Genomic DNA, 24,460 nt, shown 5'->3' with positions numbered 1-24,460 from the left:
GGTCAAAAGGAACTCTTTCTTTCACACTACAAAAGAAAATGGACTACCTCCCTTACACCTCCTGGCCCTTTGGCACCGGGACTACTGCCTTTAATGCAAGAGTCTTTGAAGAGTGGACCGGACAACAGCTGCCTTTTCCACGGAATGACAAGGGGAATCCATAAAAGCATCAGAGACCAGACGCTAAACTCCGGAGTGTAATCATGCTTTCAATATTGAGAACCTAGTGGTCCGACGTAATCTGGGCTCACCTGTGACAGAATAGAGATAGACATCTGCTTCTCTCTGGCAACAGAGGGTGGGCCCATAAGCACTCACTGTGAGGACCTTGGGAGGGCAGTTCCTTCTGAACCGACTTAGGAGTCTTCTTGCAACAAAAGGATTGGTAATGGGAAAAGGTGCAAGCCCAGGCAAGATCCCAACTTAAGTGCCGTATATTATGACACCTTGCACCAATGTCCTTTAAATATCTTATCTAATAAAATTAAGTTTCAACTCTGCAAACCTACAACTAGAGAAATACCAATTTTCACAGTGCTATACCGGAGTACAAATTATATCGCAATGACAGAGAGGAGCACCCGGGAGGAGGGGTGGCGCTTTATGTCCGGGATGGCATAGAGTCCAACAGGATAAACATCCTGCATGAGACTAAATACAAAATTGAATCTTTATGGGTAGAAATCCCTTGTGTGTCGGGGAAGACTATAGTGATAGGAGTATACTACCGTCCACCTGGTCAAGATGGTGAGATGGACAATGAAATGCTAACAGAAATTAGGAAAGCTAACCAAATTGGTAGTGCGGTAATAATGGGAGACTTCAATTACCCCAATATAGACTGGGTAAATGTATCATCGGGACGCGCTAGAAAGATAAAGTTCCTGGATGGAATAAATTATAGCTTTATGGAGCAATTGGTTCAGGAACCGACGAGAGAGGGAGCAATTTTAGATCTAATTCTCAGTGGAGAACAGGATTTGATGAGAGAGTTAATGGTGGTGGGGCCGCTTGGCAATAGTGATCATAATATGATCAAATTTGATTAATGACTGGAAGGGGGACAGTAAGCAAATCCACGGCTCTCGTGCTAAACTTTCAAAAGGGAAACTTTGATAAAATGAGAAAAATAGTTAGAAAAAAACTGAAAGGAGAGCTACAAAAGTAAAAAGTGTGCAAGAGGCATGGTCATTGTTAAAAAATACCATTATAGAAGCACAGTCCAGATGTATTCCACACATTAAGAAAGGTGGAAAGAAGGCATAACGATAACCAGCATGGCTAAAAGGGGAGGTGAAAGAAGCTATTTTAGCCAAAAGATCTTCATTCAAAAATTGGAAGAAGGATCCAACAGAAGAAAATAGGATAAAGCATAAACCTTGGCAAGTTAAATGTAAGACATTGATAAGACAGGCTAAGAGAGAATTTGAAAAGAAGTTGGGTGTAGAGGCAAAACTCAACGTAAAAACGTTTTTAAATATATCCGAAGCAGAAAGCCTGTGAGGGAGTCAGTTGGACCATTAGACGATCAAGGGGTTAAAGGGGCACTTAGAGAAGATAAGGCCATCGCAGAAAGATTAAATGATTTCTTTGCTTCGGTGTTTACTGAAGAGGATTTTGGGGAGGTACCCGTAATGGAGAAGGTTTTCATGGGTAATGATTCAGATGGACTGAATCAAATCACAGTGAACCTAGAAGATGTAGTAGACCTGATTGACAAACTGAAGAGTAGTAAAGCACCTGGACCGGATGGTATACACCCCAGAGTTCTGAAGGAACTAAAAAATGAAATTTCAGACCTATTAGTAAACATTTGTAACTTATCATTAAAATCATCCATTGTACCTGAAGACTGGAGGATAGCAAATGTAACCCCAATATTTTAAAAGGGCTCCAGGGGCGATTCGGGAAACTACAGACCGGTTAGCCTGACTTCAGTGCAAGGAAAAATAGTGGAAAGTGTTCTTAACATCAAAATCACAGAACATATAGAAAGACATGGTTTAATGGAACAAAGTCAGCATGGCTTTACCCAAGGAAAGTCTTGCCTCACAAATCTGCTTCACTTTGTTGAAGGAGTTAATAAACATGTGGATAAAGGTGAACCGGTAGATGTAGTATACTTGGATTTTCAGAAGGCGTTTGACAAAGTTCCTCATGAGAGGCTTCTAGGAAAAGTAAAAAGTCAGGGGATAGGTGGCGATGTCCTTTCGTGGATTGCAAACTGGCTAAAAGACAGGAAACAGAGAGTAGGATTAAATGGACAATTTTCTCCGTGGAAGGGAGTGGAAAGTGGAGTGTCTCAGGGATCTGTATTGGGACCCTTACTTTTCAATATATTTATAAATGATCTGGAAAGAAATACGACGAGTGAGATAATCAAATTTGCAGATGACACAAAATTGTTCAGAGTAGTTAAATCACAAGCAGGTTGTGATAAATTGCAGGAAGACCTTGTGAGACTGGAAAATTGGGCATCCAAATGGCAGAAGAAATTTAATGTGGATAAGTGCAAGGTGATGCATATAGGGAAAAATAACCCATGCTATAATTACACAATACTGGGTTCCATATTAGGTGCTACAACCCAAGAAAGAGATCTAGGTGTCATAGTGGATAACACATTGAAATCGTCGGTTCAGTGTGCTGTGGCAGTCAAAAAAGCAAACAGAATGTTGGGAATTATTAGAAAGGGAATGGTGAATAAAACAGAAAATATCATAATGCCTCTGTATCGCTCCATGGTGAGACTGCACCTTGAATACTGTGTACAATTCTGGTCGCCGCATCTCACAAAAAATATAATTGCGATGGAGAAGGTACAGAGAAGGGCTACCAAAATGATAAGGGGAATGGAACAGCTCCCCTATGAGGAGAGACTAAAGAGGTTAGGACTTTTCAGCTTGGAGAAGAGACGGCTGAGGGGGGATATGATAGAGATGTTTAAAATCATGAGAGGTTTAGAATGGGTAGATGTGAATCGGTTATTTACTCTTTCGGATAGTAGAAAGCCTAGGGGGCACTCTATGAAGTTAGCATGGGACACATTTAAAACTAATCGAAGAAAGTTCTTTTTTACTCAACGCACAATTAAACTCTGGAATTTGTTGCCAGAGGATGTGGTTAGTGCAGTTAGTATAGCTGTGTTTAAAAAAGGATTGAATAAGTTCTTGGACGAGGAGTCCATTACTTGCTATTAAGTTCACTTAGAGAATAGCCACTGCCATTAGCAATGGTAATATGGACTAGACTTAGTTTTTGAGTACTTGCCAGGTTCTTATGGCCTGGATTGGCCACTGATGGAAACAGGATGCTGGGCTTGATGGACCCTTGGTCTGACCCAGTATGGCATTTTCTTATGTTCTTAACCCCTACAAAACCGTTAAACCAACCAATTGCCTGAAAGAACACATTTCACTCCACGTCAACATTTAGTCCAGCCGGTTCAACCATATTCCATTAAAAAATAAATTTTTGTTCTTTGCATATCAAACACTCAGACATCACCTCCTCTTTTTAAAGATACGTGGGCGATAGAGTAAAAGAAAGTATGTGTCAGCATTTTTGTGATCATTTTCAGTGTAAGCACCGTTAGATCAAAGACAACGCTTTGAAGTTGTGTGGGTGAGGTATTGAACATTATGTGATCTAGTTGTGCAAAGTATGATATTATGATGTTTTATTAGGTTTCCTTACTTTTTGGAAAAAGAATGTGAATTCCATGGTAGTAGTCCGTGATTGAGAAAGGGACAGTCGTAGCAAAGCGATGTAGTAGATGAAGTATATAATGCAGTGGAAGGATGTAGGTAAGTGTAGTAGTGATAGTAATTTTGTGGTATTTTTGAAGATGGCAATATATTAATTAGTATTTTTTATTTTGATTAGAAACTATTGATTTATAGTGTGCAAATGCTATTTGCCAAGGGCAACTATTACAAAGATATTCGGGGAGTTTGTTATGATAATGTTTATGATTGCTGTAGTAGGTTGATTCTAGTATATATTTCTCATGTGGAATATCATTAGATGGATTTGAGTTTGGCAATAAAATATTGAGAGAGATTGTAGGATATTTGGTATTTATGATATTCATGGGGAATTTTGTTAGAGGGGTTTGAGCGTGAAAGTAGAATATTGTGAGAGACTGTAGAGCATGTGATATTTTTGATATTTATTGATTTTTTTAAAAGATTAGTGTTGAAGACCCATTTATAATGAATAGCGAGAATAATGTTTAAAATGTTTGTTTATTTTTGTTTTTAGGTATTATGTGAACATTTATACAGATGGTATTGAATTTAAGTGTTGTGTTATTTATAATGCAATGAAATTTACAAGGCACTACAAGGCACTTGGTAAAGACTCGAGGTGAGGATGCTAGGCCAAAGGGCAGTACCCAGTACTGGAAGTGCTGGGGGCCGACTAGAAATTAAAGGAATTTGCGGTGAGTCGGAGTGATCGAGATGTGTGTGTACGCGGCTTGAAGATCCAGAGAGCAAAGCCAATCTGCTCTTTGCAGAAGAGGAAGTAGAGAGCCCAAGGTTACCATCCTGAACTTTTCCTTCTGTAGATACTTGTTTAAGGCACGCAGGTCCAGAATTGGACGAATGCCTTCTGACTTTTTGGAATGAGGAAATATCGGGAATAGAACCCCTGCCCCTGCTGGGAGAGGGGCACCGGTTTATCGCTCGGGATTTCAGGAGGGTTGAAACCTCCTCCTCCAGAAGAGAGGAGTGGTCAGATGATCCCCATGTCAGCCGAGGTTGGGAGTCTGCTGGTAGAGACAGGAAGTTGAGGTGGTAACCTTGAGTCAGTACAGCAAGTACCCACTGATCTGAAATGATCATGTGTCATATGTTGGTGAAGTAGCACAACTGACTGCCGACGGGTACGGACAGTAGAGGAGGTTGGCTTATGCTCTCCAGCGAGGAGTCAAAATCCAGCAGCTGGGCACGGTGGAGGAGCTGGATGAGTTTTCTGAGGCCTGGATTGTCTGCCCTGACCTTTCTGGTAAGGTCTGGAGGGGCGACCTCGAGTAGCAGGAGGATAATATCTCCGTGGCTTGAAGGACGGCTGCTTAGAGTCTCTTCGGAATGTCCTTTTAGAGGTGGACGGAAAATCAGAAGGCACCGACGAAAGCTGGCATAGCATCTCATGGTGGTCTTTGAGCTGTGCTACAGTCTCCTGGATTTTGTCCCCGAAGAGATTATCTCCAGCGCAGGGCAGGTCAGCCAACCAGTCCTGTACTTCTGGTCTTAAGTCAGAGGACTTCAGCCAGGCCCATCTTCGTGCAATAATCCCCGCTGCGGACACCATAGAATCCGTGTCAAAAATGTCATAGGCAGCGTGGACCTCATGCTTGCCAGCATCTAGACCCTTCCGAGCCAGGGTATTGAGTTGATCCTGAAGCTGGTCAGGTAAAGATTCAGAAAATTCTTGGATCTTTTTAAAAAGACTGGTAAAAAGCAATGCGAGAAATAAGCATTGAGCCATGGAAAACACGACAGCCAAATGCATCCAGTAACCTCTGTTCTTTCCCTGGAGGTATGGAAGAATGAGGCTTAGAATGTCGTGCCTTTTTCTGGACTGATTCTACAACCACAGAATGGTGATCCAGTTGTGGTTTTTGGAAACCAGGGGCTTTCTGTACCAGGTCTGTGGCATCTGTTTTTCGATTCACCGGTGGTACAGATCCTGGATGCTCCCAATTCCTCTTCAACAAGTCCAGGAGGACTTCATGAACGGGTATGGACATGATCTCCTTGGGTGCATCTACGAATTGGAGCACTTCCAGCATCTTGTGTCTGGAGTCTTCTTCCATCTGAAGTTGGAATGGTATGAATTCAGACATTTCCTTTATATAATTAATAAAGGACAGGTTCTCTGGAAGAAAACGTCTTCTCTGCTCAGGAGGAGATGGCTCTGAAGGTAGATCATCAGAATCCTGGGAAGAATCATCGGTCCAAGGAATATAAGGCTGATCACCTGCTCCCATAGGATCTCCAGAGGGAAGTAATGGTGCTATTCCTGAAGGATCAGGTCTAGGCACCGATGGCATTGGAGGAGGCACCGATGTCATCGATGGTGGCACTGACGGCATCGATGGAGGCTTCGTCTTCATGTTCCTGTTGCCCTTCGTCCGTGCCTCCAGATGTCTTCAGGTTCCTGATGTCCTTCATCCGTGTCTCCAGATGTCTTCATGTTCCTGATGTTCTTCGTTCGTACCTCCTAATGCCTTTGCCTTCGCCTCTGCCTCCATGCCTTGGCTCCTTGATGTCCACTTTCCTGACGTACCGTTGTCATGGTCCACAACCAGCCCACGGGCGGGCTGTGTAGGGCGCCTCATGGTACAATGGCCATCTTTCTCTCCACAGTGCAACCCTCCGGAAGACTTCTGCTTCAGTCCTAAGTCTTGAGTTGTCTTTGAATCTTGAATCCTGTGCTTGAATCTTGTCCGAGTCTTCGGAGCCTCTTGCATTTTGCGTCTGTCCATGTCAAGACTCTGTTCGAACCTGCTGCGCACCAGCGTGGTCCGCGACCAGTCCTGCGGGTGGACTGTGTTGAGGGCGCCCCGGTGCAGGCCTCTTCAGTATCTTCGTCATGTTCCGGTATCAGCTTTCACTATCTCTCCTAGAGTCTGCTTCGAGCCCAGCGTGGTTCGTGACCAGTCCCGCGGGTGGACTGTGTAGGGCGCGCTGCGTCGCAGTCTCGACCCAGCGCTTTGATTCTTGATCCTTGCCTTCGTCTATAGTGCCTTGATCCTTTGTCTTCGTCTACAGTGTCTATGCTTGAGTCTTCGTCTACAGTGTCCTCGCCTGAGTCTTTGTCCAAAGTCTTCTGTGTTCTAAGGACTTCGTCTGCCCTCGTCCTCTGTCCAGCCTGCCGCCTATTGCCGTTACCCAGCGGCAGGTCCGAAAGGGCTTGGAATGGTCGGAGGACTGTTCATTCATCAACATTGCGTTGTTGGTCATCCTGAAGCGTGCAGGTCCAGTAGAGGGTCAGACCTTCCGTCTCCTTGTCTTTGCTTCAGCCTTGTCTTGCTCTTTGTTACCCGTCCTCGCACTAGCTCACCTCCCGCAGTGTGTCTTGGGGCTCCTCCCTGAGTCATGCTGTGGCCCAAGGGCTCACAACACCCGTTTCAGAAGCAACCGCGCCTCCACGCTCGTAACGGTATCCGAAGGTCTCCAAGCCCTCCGTTCTTACAGGCTCCGGAAGGCTGCACTCGTAACACTATCCTTGAGCACATGCCCCAGCCAAAGAGACTGGCATCTGATGATACACAGATTGGAGTCACCAAATACACTGCTTGATCTAAATAATTGCAATCTTGCTAACTCCGGTAATGTCAGATGCCTAGAACTGTCTAGACATTAGATTCCATCAGGCAGGCAAGGATCTTTGCAGATGATGCAGCTGTGTACTCACCCACAGCACTAGAACCAACACTGTCACCATGGGTCTGAAAAACTGCAGATAAGATTATACCGCTAGATTCTTGGCCGAATTGGATGCCTAGACTTGCTACCCATCTTCTGAGTTCCCAGATACACCAGGGTGTGAAACAGGAGTAGGGTGCATTTGGGAAAACTGACAATCCCAACCCTATCACAATATGTCACTCACTACATGGATAATATCCTCTCCTGACACAACAATGCTTTTATTAACTGAGTGAACCATAGTATCTTCCTTATACAACTTGGCCACCACTACCGGTATCATCAGTACCTTTGAAAAAAGTTATTGGGTGGTTGCTAGATCATATAGCAGCATCTGATCCGAAATTGCCAGCCCAGTCCACAAACTCCAGGAAGCACAAAATATATGCATCTCAGAGGATAACCAGAGTTCTCTAAACTGTTATAAGCCAAACATTGTATCATCTATACTGTAACAATAAACATCCATACTTAGAAAAAATGATAGGGCTACTTAGTATTCACTGCTTGGCAGGATCCTAACCCTGAAGATCCTCATCTCCATTCAACAGATAAGGCTTGGCACCTGCCAAGGCCCAATATTCATGACTAAGAGTATCTCAAATAGCCAAACTATTAGTGCTTCCAAAAAAATAAATACACTGCTTCAGGACAGGAACAATGAGATGGAGCCTGCACCTTCCTCCTGGAGGTTTGACAATATGAATATTCACAAAGCCTCCATCCTCTCAAAAACCTTCCCACACAAAGATCTCCATTTAGAGGGAAATTTAGACAACACAACCTTAATGAATCTGCTGACCAGAAACACTGTCAAGCTGATCACCCCAGTTCAAAAAAGATATCAGTTAATCTTGCAGCTCCTGCTCTAATACATAAAGTTTCTACAGAGATCTTTTCTACAAGCTGTCTCAGACACAAGCCAGACCTGTAAACCAGTCCTTCCATATGATAACCATAGCACCATGCTACTGCCTCAAGAACATATAATACTGATCTGAGAAACAAAACCATATGTGAAGCCATTGCCAGTACTGGAAACAGCTCTCTAGATCCTGAACAGATCTACATGCCCATTCCAGGAAAGAAACCTCTTCAAATAATAGTAAGAAGTCAAGGGTAATGTTCTTCCACTCAGCCTAATGGAAAACCCGAGAAGAACTGTGACATTTCTCTGACTTCTTCCCAGCCACAAGAAAAGACCTCAGAAACTGAACAAAATAGAGATGGCGATCTTCTCAATGCTGTATATCAAGGGCATTGGGTATTGAACCTGGGGCCCGAGATTTGGAGATCAGGGGATCTAGCCGTGGAGACACAGGAACTCTTGGCATATTAAATATGGAGCAAGAGCCTGCAACTTTGTTGAGCGCTCAATAGCAAGCGACCACCTTTAAGTCTACTACCACCAAGACACATTCCAAATCAAGGAAACCTTGTCCTGAGAGGAAAAAAGGGTCCCGAAGGCTTTGATGCTGACGAAGAGTGAATCTTCTGCAGACAAAAAGTTGCTTACCTGTAACAGGTGTTCTCCCAGGACAGCAGGATGTAGTCCTCTCATGTGGGTGACGTCACTGGACGGAGCCCTATCACGGAAAACATTTCTGTCAAAGTTTCTAGAACTTTTGACTGGCACACTGAGCATGCCCAGCATGCCAAGATCCCTCGAGCCACAGGGGTCTCCCTTCAGTCTCATTTGTAGCAATAGGTGCGAGCAAAAAAATAAAATAATAAAACGTTTTGGACCCAACTCCGCGGGTGGCGGGTCGGTTTCGTGAGGACTACATCCTGCTATCCTGGGAGAACACCTGTTACAGGTAAGCAACTCTCCCAGGACAAGCAGGATGGTAGTCCTCATATGTGGGTGATTAGCATATTTAATTTGGACCAACTCATATTTAATTTGGACCAACAGCATACAACTTGTGCAACAGGCACAACAACTGTGTACTGTTGGGAAAAATGAAACAGCCTGAAAATCACAGCAGGTGGATATGGAAGGATTGGAATTATACTGGAAATAAGTTCCTCAAGACGGATTGGCCAAAGGCAGAGTCTTGTCGCCCTTCCTTGTCCAAGCAGTAATGCGCTGCAAATGTGTGAAGAGAACTCCATGTTGCAGCTTTACAGATGTCAGCAATCGGTACTGAATGACTGTGTGCTACTGAGGTTGCTGTTCTGTTACGGGAACGCTAGGAGAGTGATCCCATTTGAGAGGATTGTGTGCCCTTGGGTCTTGGCATGATCCCAGAAGAATCCAAGACAGCAACGAGGGTTGGCGAGACGTGTCCAAGCATGGATGAAGACAAAGTCTAACCCTCTGCCGGACCTGCATGCATCTGGAAGCCAACAACCCAATGTTAGTTAGTAAACAGTCCTTCGACCGTTACCCGCCCTTTCGGACCTGCTGCTGGTTATCGGCAAGAAGCAGCAGGCCGGACTGAGGATGAGGACAGACGGAGGCCTTGTGACACAGAAGACTCAAGACATGGACAAGAAGACTCTGGATGTGGACGAGGAGCTTGGAAGACTTTAGATGAGACAAGAAGCTGGGAAGGTTCAGACATTGGCACTGTCTTTCAGGGAGCACTACACAGCCCACCAACTCGGGCGGACCCAATGGGCTGGTCACGGACCACCCTGTCCCTGAAGCGCGCCCTACACAACTTGAAGAGGCTGGTCACGGACCACACGGAGAACGGGACTAGCACAGGAAGGGAATCCAGCTGAGACGAACTCCAATGATGAGAACAGGAACCAACAAGACAGATTTACCCCAACAATGTGTCATCTGAAGAACCAAAGGAGCTGGAGGGTCAGGAGGATTCGGAACGAGCGAAGGAGGAGAACCTTGGAACATCAGGAAGTGGAACATCAGGAAGCCTGGAACATCAGGAAGTGAAACATCAGGAAGCCTGGACTAGGAACCTCGGAACATGAAGACATGAAACATCAGGAAGCCACAAAGACTCAGGCGAGACAGGACATGGAGCACCAACGAAGAACAAGGAACGAAGACCTGACAGAGCGTTGGAAGACGAGACTTCCAGAAGCAGGAAACTCTAATGCAAGGCAAGGCAGGAGTGCTGAAGAAGCCCTTTTATAGGGCTAGCAGGAAGACGCCCAGGATGAAGTCATCAGGTGGGGCCCGGGGCATATCTGGCCGCAGGCCCTTTAAATCCTGAAGAGAGGAGTGGCCATGCGCCTAGAGAGGCAGGAAAAAGCAGGGAGAGCTCAGGGGCGGTCCCAGGCCGCTAACAAGGTCGGGGCAGATGTTGGCGGTTCCCAGCCGCTGAAGGCAGGCTGACTCGTGGCTCCCTGCCACAAGTGAAGGCCCCAAACACGGCGGTCCGGGCCATGGGAGTGTAGCAGCAGCAGCATCGGCCTCCTGGCCGATGAAGAAAGGAAACAGCGACACTTCGGGTCGTGGAGGAATGGCAGTCCCAACGGCTAGAAGACAGGAGAGAGGGCAGGAATCATAACAGTTGCCGTGGCTCTCATTGAGTGTGCCTTCACTCGTCCCTGGAGAGGAAGGCCTGCTATGTCATAGCAGAATTTAATACAGTCTGCTAGCCAATTGGAAAGAGTTTGTTTGCCCACTGCAATTCCTGGTTTGTTTTTATCAAAAGAAACAAAGAGTTCGGTGGATTTTCTATGGACTGAAGTGAGGTCTAGGTAAAATGCAAGTGCACATTTACAATCCAAGGTGTGTAAAACCCTCTCGCCTTGGTGAGGGTGAGGCCTTGTAAAAAACGTGGGCAAGACTATGGACTAATTCAAGTGGAAGTCAGTAACTATCTTGGGAAGAAATTTTGGGTGAGTACGAAGGTCCACTCGGTCATGTAAGAACCTGGTATAGGGTGAGTATGTGACAAGTGCTTGCAACTCACTAATCCTTCGAGCCGATGTAATGGCTACTAGAAAGAGAACTTTCTGTGTAAGAAATTTTACATCACAGGAATCTATAGGCTCAAACGGGGAGCGCATGAGCCTTGTAAGTATTACAAGGTCCCATTCAGTGACTGGAGGCCGTAACGGGGGCTTAAGTTGTAAGAGACCCCTCATAAATCTGCTCACAAGGGGTTGTGCTGTTATTTATTTATTTATTTATTTATTTAGCACTTTTCTATACCAACCTTCATGTTTGAAGACCATATCAGATCGGTTTACATCGAATAGGGGAACTGTAACAAAAACCATAGGTAGAACAGGAAGAACAAAGTTACATTCAACAAGGACAGTAAACTTGGAAGCATAGACTGCTAGAAAGAAAGGCCTAAGGAACGTAGTGATTAAATAGTATAAACAATTATAGAGTCAGGGGAGGCTCTTATTCAGAACTTGAAGGTAGTACGGAGATCCATTGTTCATGAAGGATATTCGGACGTCTAGTGAGTATCAGGGGGATCTGAAAAGGCTTGGCGGAAAAGCCAGGTCTTAAGTTTTTTCCTAAATGTTAAGAGGCAGGGTTCCAGTCTAAGGTCGGATGGGATGTTGTTCCAGATAGCTGGGCCTGCTGTCGAGAAGGATCGATCTTTGGTCGAGGTGAGGCTTGTGGCTTTTGTAGGTGGGGCCTGTAGGGTTCCTTTATATACTTCTCTGGTCGGTCTATTGGTGATATGGAGATTGAGAGGGAATTCGAGGTCCAGATGCAGGTGATTGTAGATGGATTTGTGAATTAAAGTGAGTGATTTGTGAAGGATTCTGTATTTCACTGGGAGCCAGTGTAAGTTACGGAGGATGGGTGATATGTGTTCTCCACGTTTGGTGTTGGCCAGAATTCTTGCCGTGGTGTTCTGTATCAACTGTAGAGGTTTGGTGGTTGAGCTGGGGAGACCCAGGAAGAGAGCGCTGCAGTAGTCTATTTTAGCAAATAGCAAGGCTTGCAGAACTGTCCTGAAGTCGTGGAAGGATAGTAGAGGTTTGAGTCTTTTTAGAACCTGGAGTCTATAGAAACAATCTTTGGTTGTGGTGTTGATCATTTTCTTTAGGTTTAGGCGGTTGTCGAGTAGAACCCCGAGATCTCTTACATGAGCTGGGTGTTGAGGATGGTCTGTGGGAGTGGGATGTCTTGGTTGGAGGAGATGAGGAGGAGTTCGGTCTTAGATGGGTTAAGAACCAAATTAAGATTGTTGAGAAGGCTGGTGATCAATTTTAGGCAGTTGTTCCAGTGCGTGAGTGATTTTGCGATGGATTCTGTTATCGGAATCAGAATCTGCACGTCATCTGCATATAGTAATGTGTTAGGTTAAGGTCTGTTAGAAGCTGGCAGAGGGGGAGAAGGTAGACGTTGAAGAGAGTGGGTGATAAAGAGGATCCTTGAGGTACACCAAGTGAGGATCTTGTCGAAGGTGATTCTTTATTATTAATTTTAACTTTGAAGCTTCTATTACTAAGGAAAGATGTGAACCAACTGAGGGCTGATCCGGATATACCTATGTCTGCTAGGCGAGTCAGGAGGATGAAGTGGTTGTCGGTGTCGAATGCCGCCGAGATGTCTAGGAGTACTAGAAGAAAGGAGTAGCCTTTGTCTAATCCCATAATGATATGGTCTGTTAATGATATGAGAAGCATTTCTGTACTGCGAGATTTGCGAAATCTGTATTGGGATGGGTATAGGATATTGTGTTCTTCTAGATATTCTGAAAGCTGAGTATTAACCAATTTCTCTGTTAGTTTGGCTAAGAAAGGGAGATTTGAGATGGGGCGGAAGTTAGCAAGTTCTTTGGGGTCTAAGTTGTGTTTCTTGAGGAGGGGTTTAAGAGAAGCGGTTTTTAAACTGTCTGGGTACCTCCCTTGGTTTAACGAGCAGTTTATAATGTTCGCTAGAGGTCCAGAGATCCTGTTTGGAATCAGTAGCAGAAGTTTGGATGGGATGTTGTCAGCTGGATGGCTAGATGGTTTCTGTCTCTTGAGGAGGGATTCGATCTCACCGGGAAACGTTAGTTCAAAATTGTTGAGCTTGATTCCAGTGTAGGTGTGAGTGTTGGTGAATGTAGAGCAGGGGGTAGTATTGGCTGGTAGGAGTGCCATGGTATTTGCAATCTTCTGCTGAAAGAATGAAGCAAGCTCGTTGGCCTTAGATTGTGCCTGATCGTCAGGTATCGTCGGTGGGGATGACTTTGTGATTTGAGACACATAAGAGAAAAGCGCCTTGGCGTCATATTGGAGATCGTGGATTTTGTTTGCATAGTATTCTCTTTTTGACTTTAGACTTGAGGTCCTGTAATGATGTAAGGTTCCTTTGTATGTCGATAGCGTAGAAGAGTTTGGAGCTTTGCGCCATCTATTTTCTTTGTGACGTAGGACTTGTTTCATCCGTTTGAGCTCAGTAGAGAACCAGGGTTGATTTCCTTTTTTTTCTGGGTTTATTGTTTTGGAGACTGCAGGGCATAAATTGTTTGCAACTGCTTCCGTAATGTTGTGCCATGAGAGAACGGCTGAATCGGGGTTGGATAGATCCAGGTTTGAGAGTTCTTTCACAAGATGGTCGCTGAGGGTCTCGGATGCACATGCTTTCCTGAAATGAATGGTAGACGGGTACTGCGGGCTGTGAGTCTGTTGTTTTGCGGAGACCTTGGTGGTTATCAGAAAGTGATCTGACCAATGGACTGGAGTACAAGAGGGTGTCGAAGAGCAGGTGAACTTCGAGTTAATAAAGATAAGGTCCAGCGTGTGTCCTGCTTTGTGTGTCGGGTTGTTGACGATCTGCGTGAATCCCATTGCATTGAGGGAGTTGAGGAGAGTTTCGCAATTGGAGGAGCGGGGTGAGGCGTCGGTGTGCAAGTTAAAATCTCCCATGAACTTGGTAGGGAGGTCTGAATCGATGTGCTTCACTATGGATTCAATGAGGGGAGAGGCGTCAGCTTCAAGTAATCCAGGAGGGGCATAGACTAGTAGTAGTTGAAGTTGTTGCGATTTGACTAAGCCCAGTTCCAGTTTGGACTCGGACCTTATTGTATGCGGTGTAAGTCTAAGTTCTTTTTTGGTCGCTAGTTGTAACCCGCCCCCTCGTTTTTTGTGATGTGGGTTGATAATATGTCGTACTTGTGTATAGTAATTGGTTAATTAGCGCAATGTCTGAGTTTTTTAACCAGGTTTCTGTGATGGCACAGATGTCTAGGTCGGAGTCCAGTAGATAGTCATTGAGGATGTGCATCTTTTTAGTCAGGGATTGTGTATTAAATAGGGTTACCGAAAGTAGAGTGAGCCCTAAGAACTGGGTAAGTGGGGTGATCATGATTGGTATGAGAGATCTGTGACTTCTTGATGGTAATTCTAGGGCAGGATAAATGCTGGTGTGGAGACGGTGATGTCTGACAGGTATCTGGTGAGTTAGCATTTCTTCCCGCAGTTCAGCGCTGGATGTTTGCTGGATGTGGAAGGATGAGCGCTGGATGCTTGCTGGATGTGGAAGGATGAGCGCTGGATGAGTGCTTGAGCCTGGAAGGATGAGCGTTGGCCAGAACTAGGCGTAGGCAGGAGGATTGCAGGTGTGTTGGTTTTGGATAGTGTGAACCACTGTTGTGGTAAGGCTGAGTAGCAATGGAAGGAATTACTTAAGGATCCTCACAATAAGCTCACAAAGGGGCGCACTAAGAGGCAAGCCTCTTAGGTCGCGCTCCTTCGGGCGTGCGACGCCGCAGGGAGGTCCTTAAAATTTAAAGTCCACGATGGCGCCCTCTGATAGGCCGGGTGCCTGTCGGGGCGCGGAAAACAATTCACCGTGAAAGATTGTGGGTCGCTTCCTTTTGTTTTATTTCTTTTTCTCCTTTTTTTCAATTTGGTTTTTGCGTCTGCCTCCTCTGCATGGCTCGCTAATGAAAGCGGGTGGGCTCCTGCCCCGATTGGGCCTCGGGAGCCCCGGCAGAGGGGAAGAAGCAGGGAAGGCTGCTACTGGGCGCAGAGGTGAGTGGAAAAGGACGCCGCAAGGAGGTCCTTAAAATTTAAAGTCCACGATGGCGCCCTCTGATAGGCCGGGTACCTGTCGGGGGCGCGGCAAACAACTCACCACGGGAGATTGTGGGTCGCTTCCTTTTGTTTTATTTCTTTTTCTCCTTTTTTTCAATTTGGTTTTCGCGTCCGCCTCCTCTGCATGGCTCGCTAATGAAAGCGGGCGGGCTCCTGCCCCGATTGGGCCTCGGGAGCCCCGGCAGAGGGGAAGAAGCGGGGAAGGCTGCTACCAGGCACGGAGGTGAGTGGAAAAGGACGCCGCAGGGAGGTCCTTAAAATTTAAAGTCCACGCGCCCTCTGATAGGCCGGGTGCCTGTCGGGGGCGCGGCAAACAACTCACTGCGGGAGATTGTGGATCGCTTCCTTTTGTTTTATTTCTTTTTCTCCTTTTTTTCAATTTGGTTTTCGGTCCGCCTCCTCTGCATGGCTCGCTAATGAAAGCGGGCAGGCTCCTGCCCCGATTGGGCCTTGGGAGCCCCGGCAGAGGGGAAGAAGCGGGGAAGGCTGCTACCGGGCGCAGAGGTGAGTGAAAAAGGGCATGCCCTACTCCCTTGTGGTATGCTGAGATGGCACTCAGGTCTACCCGCACTGAAGAGGTCTAGAGACCAGAGTCTGAAAGGTGCCAGAGATAGTCTAGTATAGATGATGTGGGGCAGGAATAGGGGTTGATACTTTTCTGCGTGCACCATGTGGTAAACCTATTCCACTTAGACTTATAGGATTTATGTGTGGAAGGTTTACGTGAAGCTACAAGCACTTGAGAGACATGAGTTGAAAGGTTGAGCGGTTGGAGGATCAAGCTTTCAACATCAAATCTGTGAGGGATAGGGTCTGAAGGTTTGGATGGCATAACATGCCTTGGTTCTGAGTTATGAAAGTGGTTCTCTGATCGACAGGTCGAGAAGTATGGGAAACCACACTTGTCAAGGCCAATATGGGACAATGAGTATCATTGACCCTTTGTCCTGTTGCAGCTTCATGAGAGTTTTGGCTATGAGCGGTATCGGGGGATGCGCGTATAGGAGGCCTGAGTTCCAGGGGTGAGCAAAGGCATCCATGGCTAACTTGTCTCGCTGCCTGTGCAGGGAGCAGAATCTGTCCACCTTGTGATTCAATTTCGATGCAAAGAGGTCTATCATTGGCTGACCCCAGCATTGGAAGATTCTGGACGTTACCACAGGATCCAGGGACCACTCTTGGGGATGGAACTGACGGCTGAGACGATCTGCAACTACATTCTGTATGCCTGCCAGATAAGTGGCCCGGAGAAACATGGAATGTGTTAGGGCCCAGTCCCAGATCTATGCGGCTTCTTGGCAGAGGAGATAAGTGCCTGTGCCTCCCTGTTTGTTCAGGTACCACATTGCAACTGTGTTGTCTGTTTGTATGAGAACAGTCTTGTGTGAAAGGCAGTCCTTGAACGCATAGAGAGCATAACGTATAGCTCGAAGCTCTAGGAAGTTGATCTGAAATGTTGCTTCGAGCTGTGTCCAAGATTGTTTGAAGATTGTTCACATGAGCTCCCCAACCTAAGGTGGATGCATCTGTGGTTAAAGTTACTTGCGGAACTGGTTGCTGGAAGGGTAGACCTGTTAGCAAGTTGTTTGTGTTCGTCCACCAGAGAAGAGATAAACGTAACTGGTGGGTTATATGAATTGGTGATGACAGTGGTTGAATGTCTTGGAGCCATTGAGATTTTAGAGTCCATTGTGTCATTCTCATGGCCAGCCTGACCATAGGGGTGACGTGGATCGTGGAAGCCATGTGTCCCAGCAATGTTAAGAATTGATGGGCTGAGGCTATTTTCTTTGTGCACAGAGAGACAGCTAGTCTGGAGAGTGTGTCTGCGTGGTCATTGGGCAGGAAGGCCTTTGCAACTGTGGTGTCCAAATCTGCTCCAATGGAAGTCAGGAGGTGAGATGGAGTCAGGTGGGATTTTTGGTAGTTGAGAAATCCCAACGAGTGTAGCAGATGGATAGTGAGCTTGAGAGCGTCAAGAGCTCCTTGCTTGGATTGGCTCTTTATGAGCCAGTCGTCCAGGTAAGGAAAGACGTGTATGCTTTTCTTGCATAGATGGGCCGCAGCCACTGCTGGGCACTTTGTAAACGCACGGGGTGCCGAGGCAAGTCCAAAAGGCAGGACCTGGTATTGAAAGTGTTGATGTCCCACTAGGAAACTCAGATATTTGCGGTGAGGTGGAAAGATTGGAATATGAGCATAAGCGTACTGAAGATCCAGAGAACAGAGCCAATCTCCTTTTTGTAAGACAGGAAGCATGGTGCCCAGGGACACCATCCTGAATTTTTCTTTTTGTGGAAATTTGTTGAGATTGCGGAGGTCTAAGATGGGGCGGAGGCCTCCTGTTTTCTTTGGAATGAGAAAATAACAGAAGTAGAACTCTCTGCCCTGCTGAGGTCGGGGGACAGGTTCCCCGGCCCTGGCACCCAGAAGGGTGGATAGTTCTGACTCTAGAAGAGTTGTGTGATCTTTGTGTATCCACAGTGGGTTGGGTGGTGAATCCTGGGGTACCATGAGAAAGTTTAGACGGTATCCCTGGAATATGATAGAAATAACCTATTGGTCTGTAGTGATGTTGAGCCAATTGGTTATAAAGTGATGAACCCGACCTCCTACTGGCAAATCTGATTTTGGATTTGTGGAGGGGCTGCTGTTCTCAGGAAAGGTTTCAAAATCCAAAAGTTTGGCCTGTTTGTGGAGGAGGCTGAGGTCTGGATGCTTTAGGCTGTCAAGGATGACCTCTCTGAGATGGTCTAGTCATGCGCCATCGAGATGCAAGTGGGTAATACCTGCGTGGGCGATAAAAAGGTTTCTTAGGGTCTCTTCTGGTTGATCTTCTGGAAGAAGAAGGGACCTCAGTAGTGACCGTTGATAATTGGCGCAGGGTCTCATTGTGGTCCTTCAATTGAGCCACTGCGTCTTGGATTTTATCACCGAATAGATTCTCACTGGTGCAAGGTAAATCAGCCAGTCCATCTTGGACCTCAGGTCTCAGGTCTGAGGCTTTTAACCAGGCCCATCTCCTGGCACTGATTCCTGTTGCTGACATACGAGAAGCGGTCTGGAAGGAATCATAAGCAGCACAAACTTCGTGTTTACCAGCTTCCAGGCCCTTATGCAAAATGGCATTGAGACTGGCTTGCTGCTGTTGAGGAAGAAAGTCAGCTACTTCCTGAACCTGTTTCCAAAGGTTTCTCTGGTACTGAGTCATGTAGGGTTGGTATGCAGCGATTCTTGACTCCAGCATAGAGCCCTGAAACATTTTACGGCCTAAAATGTCCATGAATCTTTGATCTTTGCCAGGAGGTGTTGATGAATGTGGACGAAATCTCCTTGATTTCTTTTGTGCTTGCTGTTTTGTGCTTGCTGTTTTCTTTTGTGCTTGCTGTTCCCAGAGTTGATGCTGTAGATCTACTAGTACTTTGTGTACTGGAATAGCTACGACTTCCTTTGGAGCATCAACAAGTTGGAGTACTTCCAATGTTTTATGTCTTGTATCTTCTTCTGTAATGAGATCGAAGGGAATCGTCTCTTACATCTCCCTAATGAAATTGGCAAAGGATAGATCTTCTGGGGGAGATTTCCTCCTTTCCTCTGGAGGAGATGGTTCTGACAAAATATCCTCCGTGGATGAGTCAGTGTCTACGTCTTCCCATGTATCAGAGAAGGTCTCTGATCGAGATCTTGGACGAGGGAAGAAAGCTGGCATTGTATGATGTTCTGGCACCGATGGATCCTTCGATGGCCTCGATGGATGTTGCGGTGGCATCGATGGAAGCGTCGGTGGTACTGACAGCATCAATGAAAACCACAGGCGTCTCGGTCCCAAGAGCCCTGATGGACCAGGCATTTGTTGAGGCATCGGTGAAAGTGAACTAGAATTGGTGCCCTCGTCGTCTGAAGACCCGGGAATGGGAATCTGGTCTTTCGGAGGCTGCACAGGTTGCTTTGGTATCAGTGGACCAGGTTGTGTTGGCAGGGCACCGATCAGTGTATCCAGCCTGGTAAGCAAAGGTGCAAACATCAACGGCTCCAGTGGCGGTGCCGGTATGGGGTCCGGCACAGGTGGCTGTAGTTCATGGAGGGCATCGAGCACTGCCTGGAGGATAAAACCGTCCAGTTCCTCCCTAAAAGCTGGTGTTGATATTGCAGCTACAGGGGGTGGCAGGCTAGGCGTAACTGGCTCCTCCACAGCTGTCTATGGAAGCTCAGTACCCGGCATCAATATTGGTGGGGATTGCCTTGGATATTCCGGTGTAGAGGGTGTAAATGGCTCCTCTACCCGTGTCCTCTTCTCAAGCGGCTCGATAGCCATCGAAGCCGATGTGGTGTCGGTGTTTTCCTCGGTGCTCGGCCCAGTCTTTCCCCAGCGTCGAGGTAGATGTTGTCGATGACTTGGATGGAGTCGGTGACGGACGGTCACAGCTACCTTGATGTTAACAGGGTTTCCATCTTGTCAAGGCAAGCCCGCCTACCCTTCAGAGTCATCTGGGCCCATTTTGGACAAGTTGAGACGTTGTGGGCTGAACCGAGGCACAGCACACAAACATTGTGTGGGTCAGTAATAGACATGGTTCGGGGACACTCCGGACATTTTCTGAAGCCTGTTGCCATAATGGCAAAGGTTGAGGCCCAAAAACCGTCGACAGCCTGCGGACACCGAGAAAACCGTGGGAGCGGTACCGACCGGGAACAGTGATTTTACTCACCGAACGAAGGAAAATATATCCCAATGGGAGACCCCTATGAGGGAATATTTTTCTGGAGGAAATATTAAGATTTTTCCGTGAGGAAAATTGTGTGAGAAGTCTCAAGAGCTCCTAACCATGAGGCAAACTACAGCGGGGAAAAAAAGAAACTGAAGGGAGACCATTGTGGTTCGAGGGATCATGGCATGCTGGGCATGCTCAGTGTGTCAGTCAAAAGTTCTAGAAACTTTGACAGAAAAGTTTTCCGTGATAGGGCTCCGTCCAATAATGTCACCCACATGTGAGGACTACTATCCTGCTTGTCCTAGGAGAAAATACTTTCTCACTCTTCATCTCCAATATTTGGCAGCTTCACAAATCTTCAGCACTATAAGCATGGCAAGTGACAAATTCAGCAACACCATGGCTACGGTCCACAGGACAGAACCAGTGGCTCTAAGTACACAGGAGCCACAGGCCTTCAGACTAAAAAATAGCAAGCATTGCCTTGTGTAACAAACTTACTATGGTACAGATATTCTCTCCATCCAGAAGGAATTCCCCGACTCTAAATCCTTGCCACCAAGAAGCTTAGGAAAGACAAAACCTGGGGAGGATTTCTGGAAGGCTTGATATATGACATTAATTTTAAAAAAAAAAAAAACAAAAAACCCTGGACATGGCAGCCCATACCAAGGAATGACATCACCAGATAGCCAAGGTAAAAATCTGCCCTCAAACTATTCTGCATCATTCCAGGTAGGCTGGATTCCTAACCAGCAAGACTGAGCAATGAGATCCTGACTTCTAGTTAGACTCTCGTGGCCCCAAGATAGCTACTGTTCTTGCTCCAGAACTATCCTACACAGAAGGAACTACTACTTTAAACAGCCCCATAGCTGTGGCATACACAAAGCTCATCAGGGCCACTGAAATGGTTTTGCATTCTTAGAGCCTTTAACCAAACACTGTACAGCCAGGATGGAGGTTCTAGCTCCCGCACATAAATAAAATGGCTGCAGTTCTGGCACTGGATAATCCACTGGAAGGCATAGAAGAACAGTCAATCCCAGCGCGGCATCCCTCCACCCACCCACCAGTGATTCCAATTCAGCGACTTGCTGAACCCCGCCTCTCATCCATGCGTACTCGGCAAATGGTCAGATGTCCCCTGAGCAGTAACACACACACCTACATCACACAGCTCAGGTACCTTTCCAGGCTCCCTTACAGAAGCCACAATGCGGTACCAAGAACCTGCAACTAAGTTCCCATACCTTGCTGTGGTCAGAGCAGGGAAAGAACACTCATTCAGAGTCTGCCAAAAAAACACTGAGATGCTGTTTCATCTGGCTCTCATCTTTTCCTTTCTCCATTTTCCTTCATCATTTTTTCTTTTGTTACAATCATTGCTAGCAGACTGCAACAGATAGCACTGCCTGCTCTGTTCTTTGGTAATAATAAAGTGGCAAAAGAGGAGGGGAGAAGAGGGGAAATGGCATCAAGTACTTACACCAGTAGCTCTATGATCTCCAGCAATGGTCCACTGAGGGAAGGAGCCCAAAGCTGTCACACCAGAAACTGCCATCCACAGCTTTATTGTCCTTTAGATCAGGGCCATGCTCAACTGAGGAGGGGAGAATTCATCTGTCACCTCAGGAGCTGCCCACCAGAATTTTCCTATATACCCGGCCTAACCAGGCCTTAGCTTCTATCTTGGGAAGTACATCTACAATCTACTGGAGACAGAGAATACTGACAGGCTGCTGTCAGCACAGAGGTATATGAGTAGTGACATCAGAAAACCTGTTGATCTTTGTCTCAATCTGCTGGTTGGCATGCATAACATAGAAACAAGATGGCAGAAAAAGATTGTATGGCCCACCTATTCTGCCCATCCACCCAATTAATTTAGCTTTACAATTCCCATCACTCTCTTAGAGATCCCTTGTATTTATCCCATGCTTTCCTAAACTCAGATATTGTTTTTGTCTTCACCACCTCTATTGGGAGGCAATTTCAAGCATTCACCACCCTCTCTGTAAAGAAATATTTCCTTCCACCCTCATCCCATGAGCCCTCATTCTACAGCCTCCTTTCCAATGAAAAAGCAAGGAAATATTTGAGATATTTAAATGTTTCTATTATATTGCCCTAGCTTACCTTTCCTCTAGGGTATACATGTTTAGATATTTAAGTCTATCCCCATATGCTTTAGAATGAAGACTACTGACCATTTTAGTAGCCAACCTCTGGACCGACTATATCCTGTTTATATCCTTTTGAATATGCGGTCTCCAGAATTGTATATAATATTCCAAAAGAGATCTCACCAGGGACCTATACAGGGACAATATCACCTCCCTTTTTCTGCTGACCATTCCTTTCTTTATGCAGCCAAGCATCTTTCTGGCTTTTGCTGTCACTTTATCCACCTGTTTCATCATCAGATACAATCACCCCCAGAACCTGCTCTTCCTTCATACTTAGAAGAATCTTACCTCCAATACTGTATGTCACCTTTGGATTTTTGCATCCTAAATGCATTATTATGAATTATTTTGCATTATAGCTTAGTTGCCAGACCCTAGACAATTCCTCAAGTTTTGATTGATTCCTTCTCATGTTTTCCATAAGCAGGGATCTAGCGAAGCTCGAAAGGTCTGGCTTGGTCTGACTTGAAAAGGAATGAACATTTGCTGGCATAAGATCTATATATGACATGGTTTAATGTTTAGAATAATTAAATGTTTATATATGCATGTAACTCTATGACATACAGTATGCATGTTTGGGAAGAGAAAGAAAGCATAAAAGAGTTAATACTCTATACATACCCTAACTGATATCAATTTCCTTTATATCTGCATTCATTTCTTATGAAAACTGACCAAATTCTGATCAGCTCGGTCACCTGACTCTTGCAAACAAAAAAGCTAATGACATTACACATATCACAGTGTGTGGCAAATTAGAAAGTTGTAAGGAAATGATTTTATGAGACTATAGCTAGAAAACAGTAATTCAGTAAAGCCACTGCTAAAATAGTATGCATTAATAAGATACTAGTATCATGTATATGGCCAAAAAGGTAAGGAAAAAGAGAATATGAAAGTATATTCAAATACATCTTACCTCCTGTAAAATTTTTTGTGCATCTTCTTGTGTCTCAAACGTAATGAAGCCATACCTAAGAAAAAATTAAACAAACCATTGTTTGACATTAAAAATTCCCAGCAATTTACAACACTATTCATGTTCATCACTCAGGGGTCGGGAACTCATGGCTCGCGAGCCAGATATGGCTCTTTTGAGGGCTGCATCTGGCTCGCAGACAAGTGCGCCACACTTTCCTGCTTGCCCAGCTGCTGCCCGGTCCTCCTCCGTCCGGGCTTAAAATGCTGTCAGCCCGGGCGGAATGCGGCAGGAAAGCTGGAGTCAGCGGCACCGGCGTGCTCTCTTCTTCCCGCCCCCCCCCCCCCCCCCCCGCGGCCCGGAAGAGAAAGTGGAGAGTATCGGGTGCCTGCGCGGCAAGAAGAGGCCACGCTAGTGCGCTCGGCATCGGCCCGAAGAAAAGAAGACTGCAGCGCGGCTCGGAGGAAAATGAAGAGGTTCAGCCGCGGCCGATGGGACTCCGCCTCCGCGAGGGCTGAAAATGAAGAGGTTAGTGTTGGGAGGAGGCTGCTGCCGCGAGTTCCGGGGGTGGGGGAGAGAGAGAGTGAATGAGCGAGCAAGCTGTGTTTGCTCGCTCATTCACTCTCTCTCCCCCAGCCCCATCCCGGGAACTCGCGGCAGCAGCCTCCTCCCAACACTAACCTCTTCATTTTCAGCCCTCGCGGAGGCGGAGTCCCATCGGCCGCGGCTGAACCTCTTCATTTTCCTCCGAGCCGCGCTGCAGTCTTCTTTTCTTCGGGCCGATGCCGAGCGCACTAGCGTGGCCTCTTCTTGCCGCGCAGGCACCCGATACTCTCCACTTCCTCTTCCGGGCCGCGGGGGGGGGCGTGCGTGTGTGTGTGTGTGTGTGAGAGAGAGATTGCATGTATGTGAATGATTGAGAGCCTGTACATGTGAAAGAGAGTATGTCTGTGATTGAGAGCCTGCCTGTGAGAGAGAGAGAGCATGAATGTAAGTTTACCATTGGGAACCTGTATGTGTAAGTTTGTGATTGAAAACCTGTTTGTGTGAAAGAGTATGTGTGTATGATTGAGATCCTTTGTGTGTGAGAGAAATCATGTGTATGTATGATTAAGAGCCTGTGTGTATAAGTGAGAGACCATGTGTGTCTGTGTGTGATTGAGAGCTGGTTTAGGTGAGGGAGCATGTGAGAATGTGATTGAGAGCCTGTGTGTAAATGAGAGAAAG

The 24,460-nt window shown here is 46.2% G+C and overlaps 1 protein-coding gene across 2 annotated transcripts in view; it reads right to left on the bottom strand.

Moving 5' to 3' along the window:
- Positions 1–24,460, bottom strand: part of BOLL (boule homolog, RNA binding protein) — a 725,867-nt gene that overhangs the window by 460,015 nt on the left and 241,392 nt on the right. For both annotated transcript variants that reach the window (XM_029606045.1, XM_029606046.1), the window contains exon 4: positions 23,234–23,288. In XM_029606045.1, coding sequence (XP_029461905.1) covers positions 23,234–23,288 — 55 coding nt within the window. The remainder of the gene's footprint in view (positions 1–23,233; positions 23,289–24,460) is intronic.

Source organism: Rhinatrema bivittatum, chromosome 6 (genome assembly GCF_901001135.1).
Source record: "Rhinatrema bivittatum chromosome 6, aRhiBiv1.1, whole genome shotgun sequence".
NCBI classification, from domain to species: Eukaryota; Metazoa; Chordata; class Amphibia; order Gymnophiona; family Rhinatrematidae; genus Rhinatrema; species Rhinatrema bivittatum.
The sequence above is the reverse complement of the archived record's forward strand: the minus strand, read 5'-3'. Positions and strand labels throughout refer to the sequence as shown.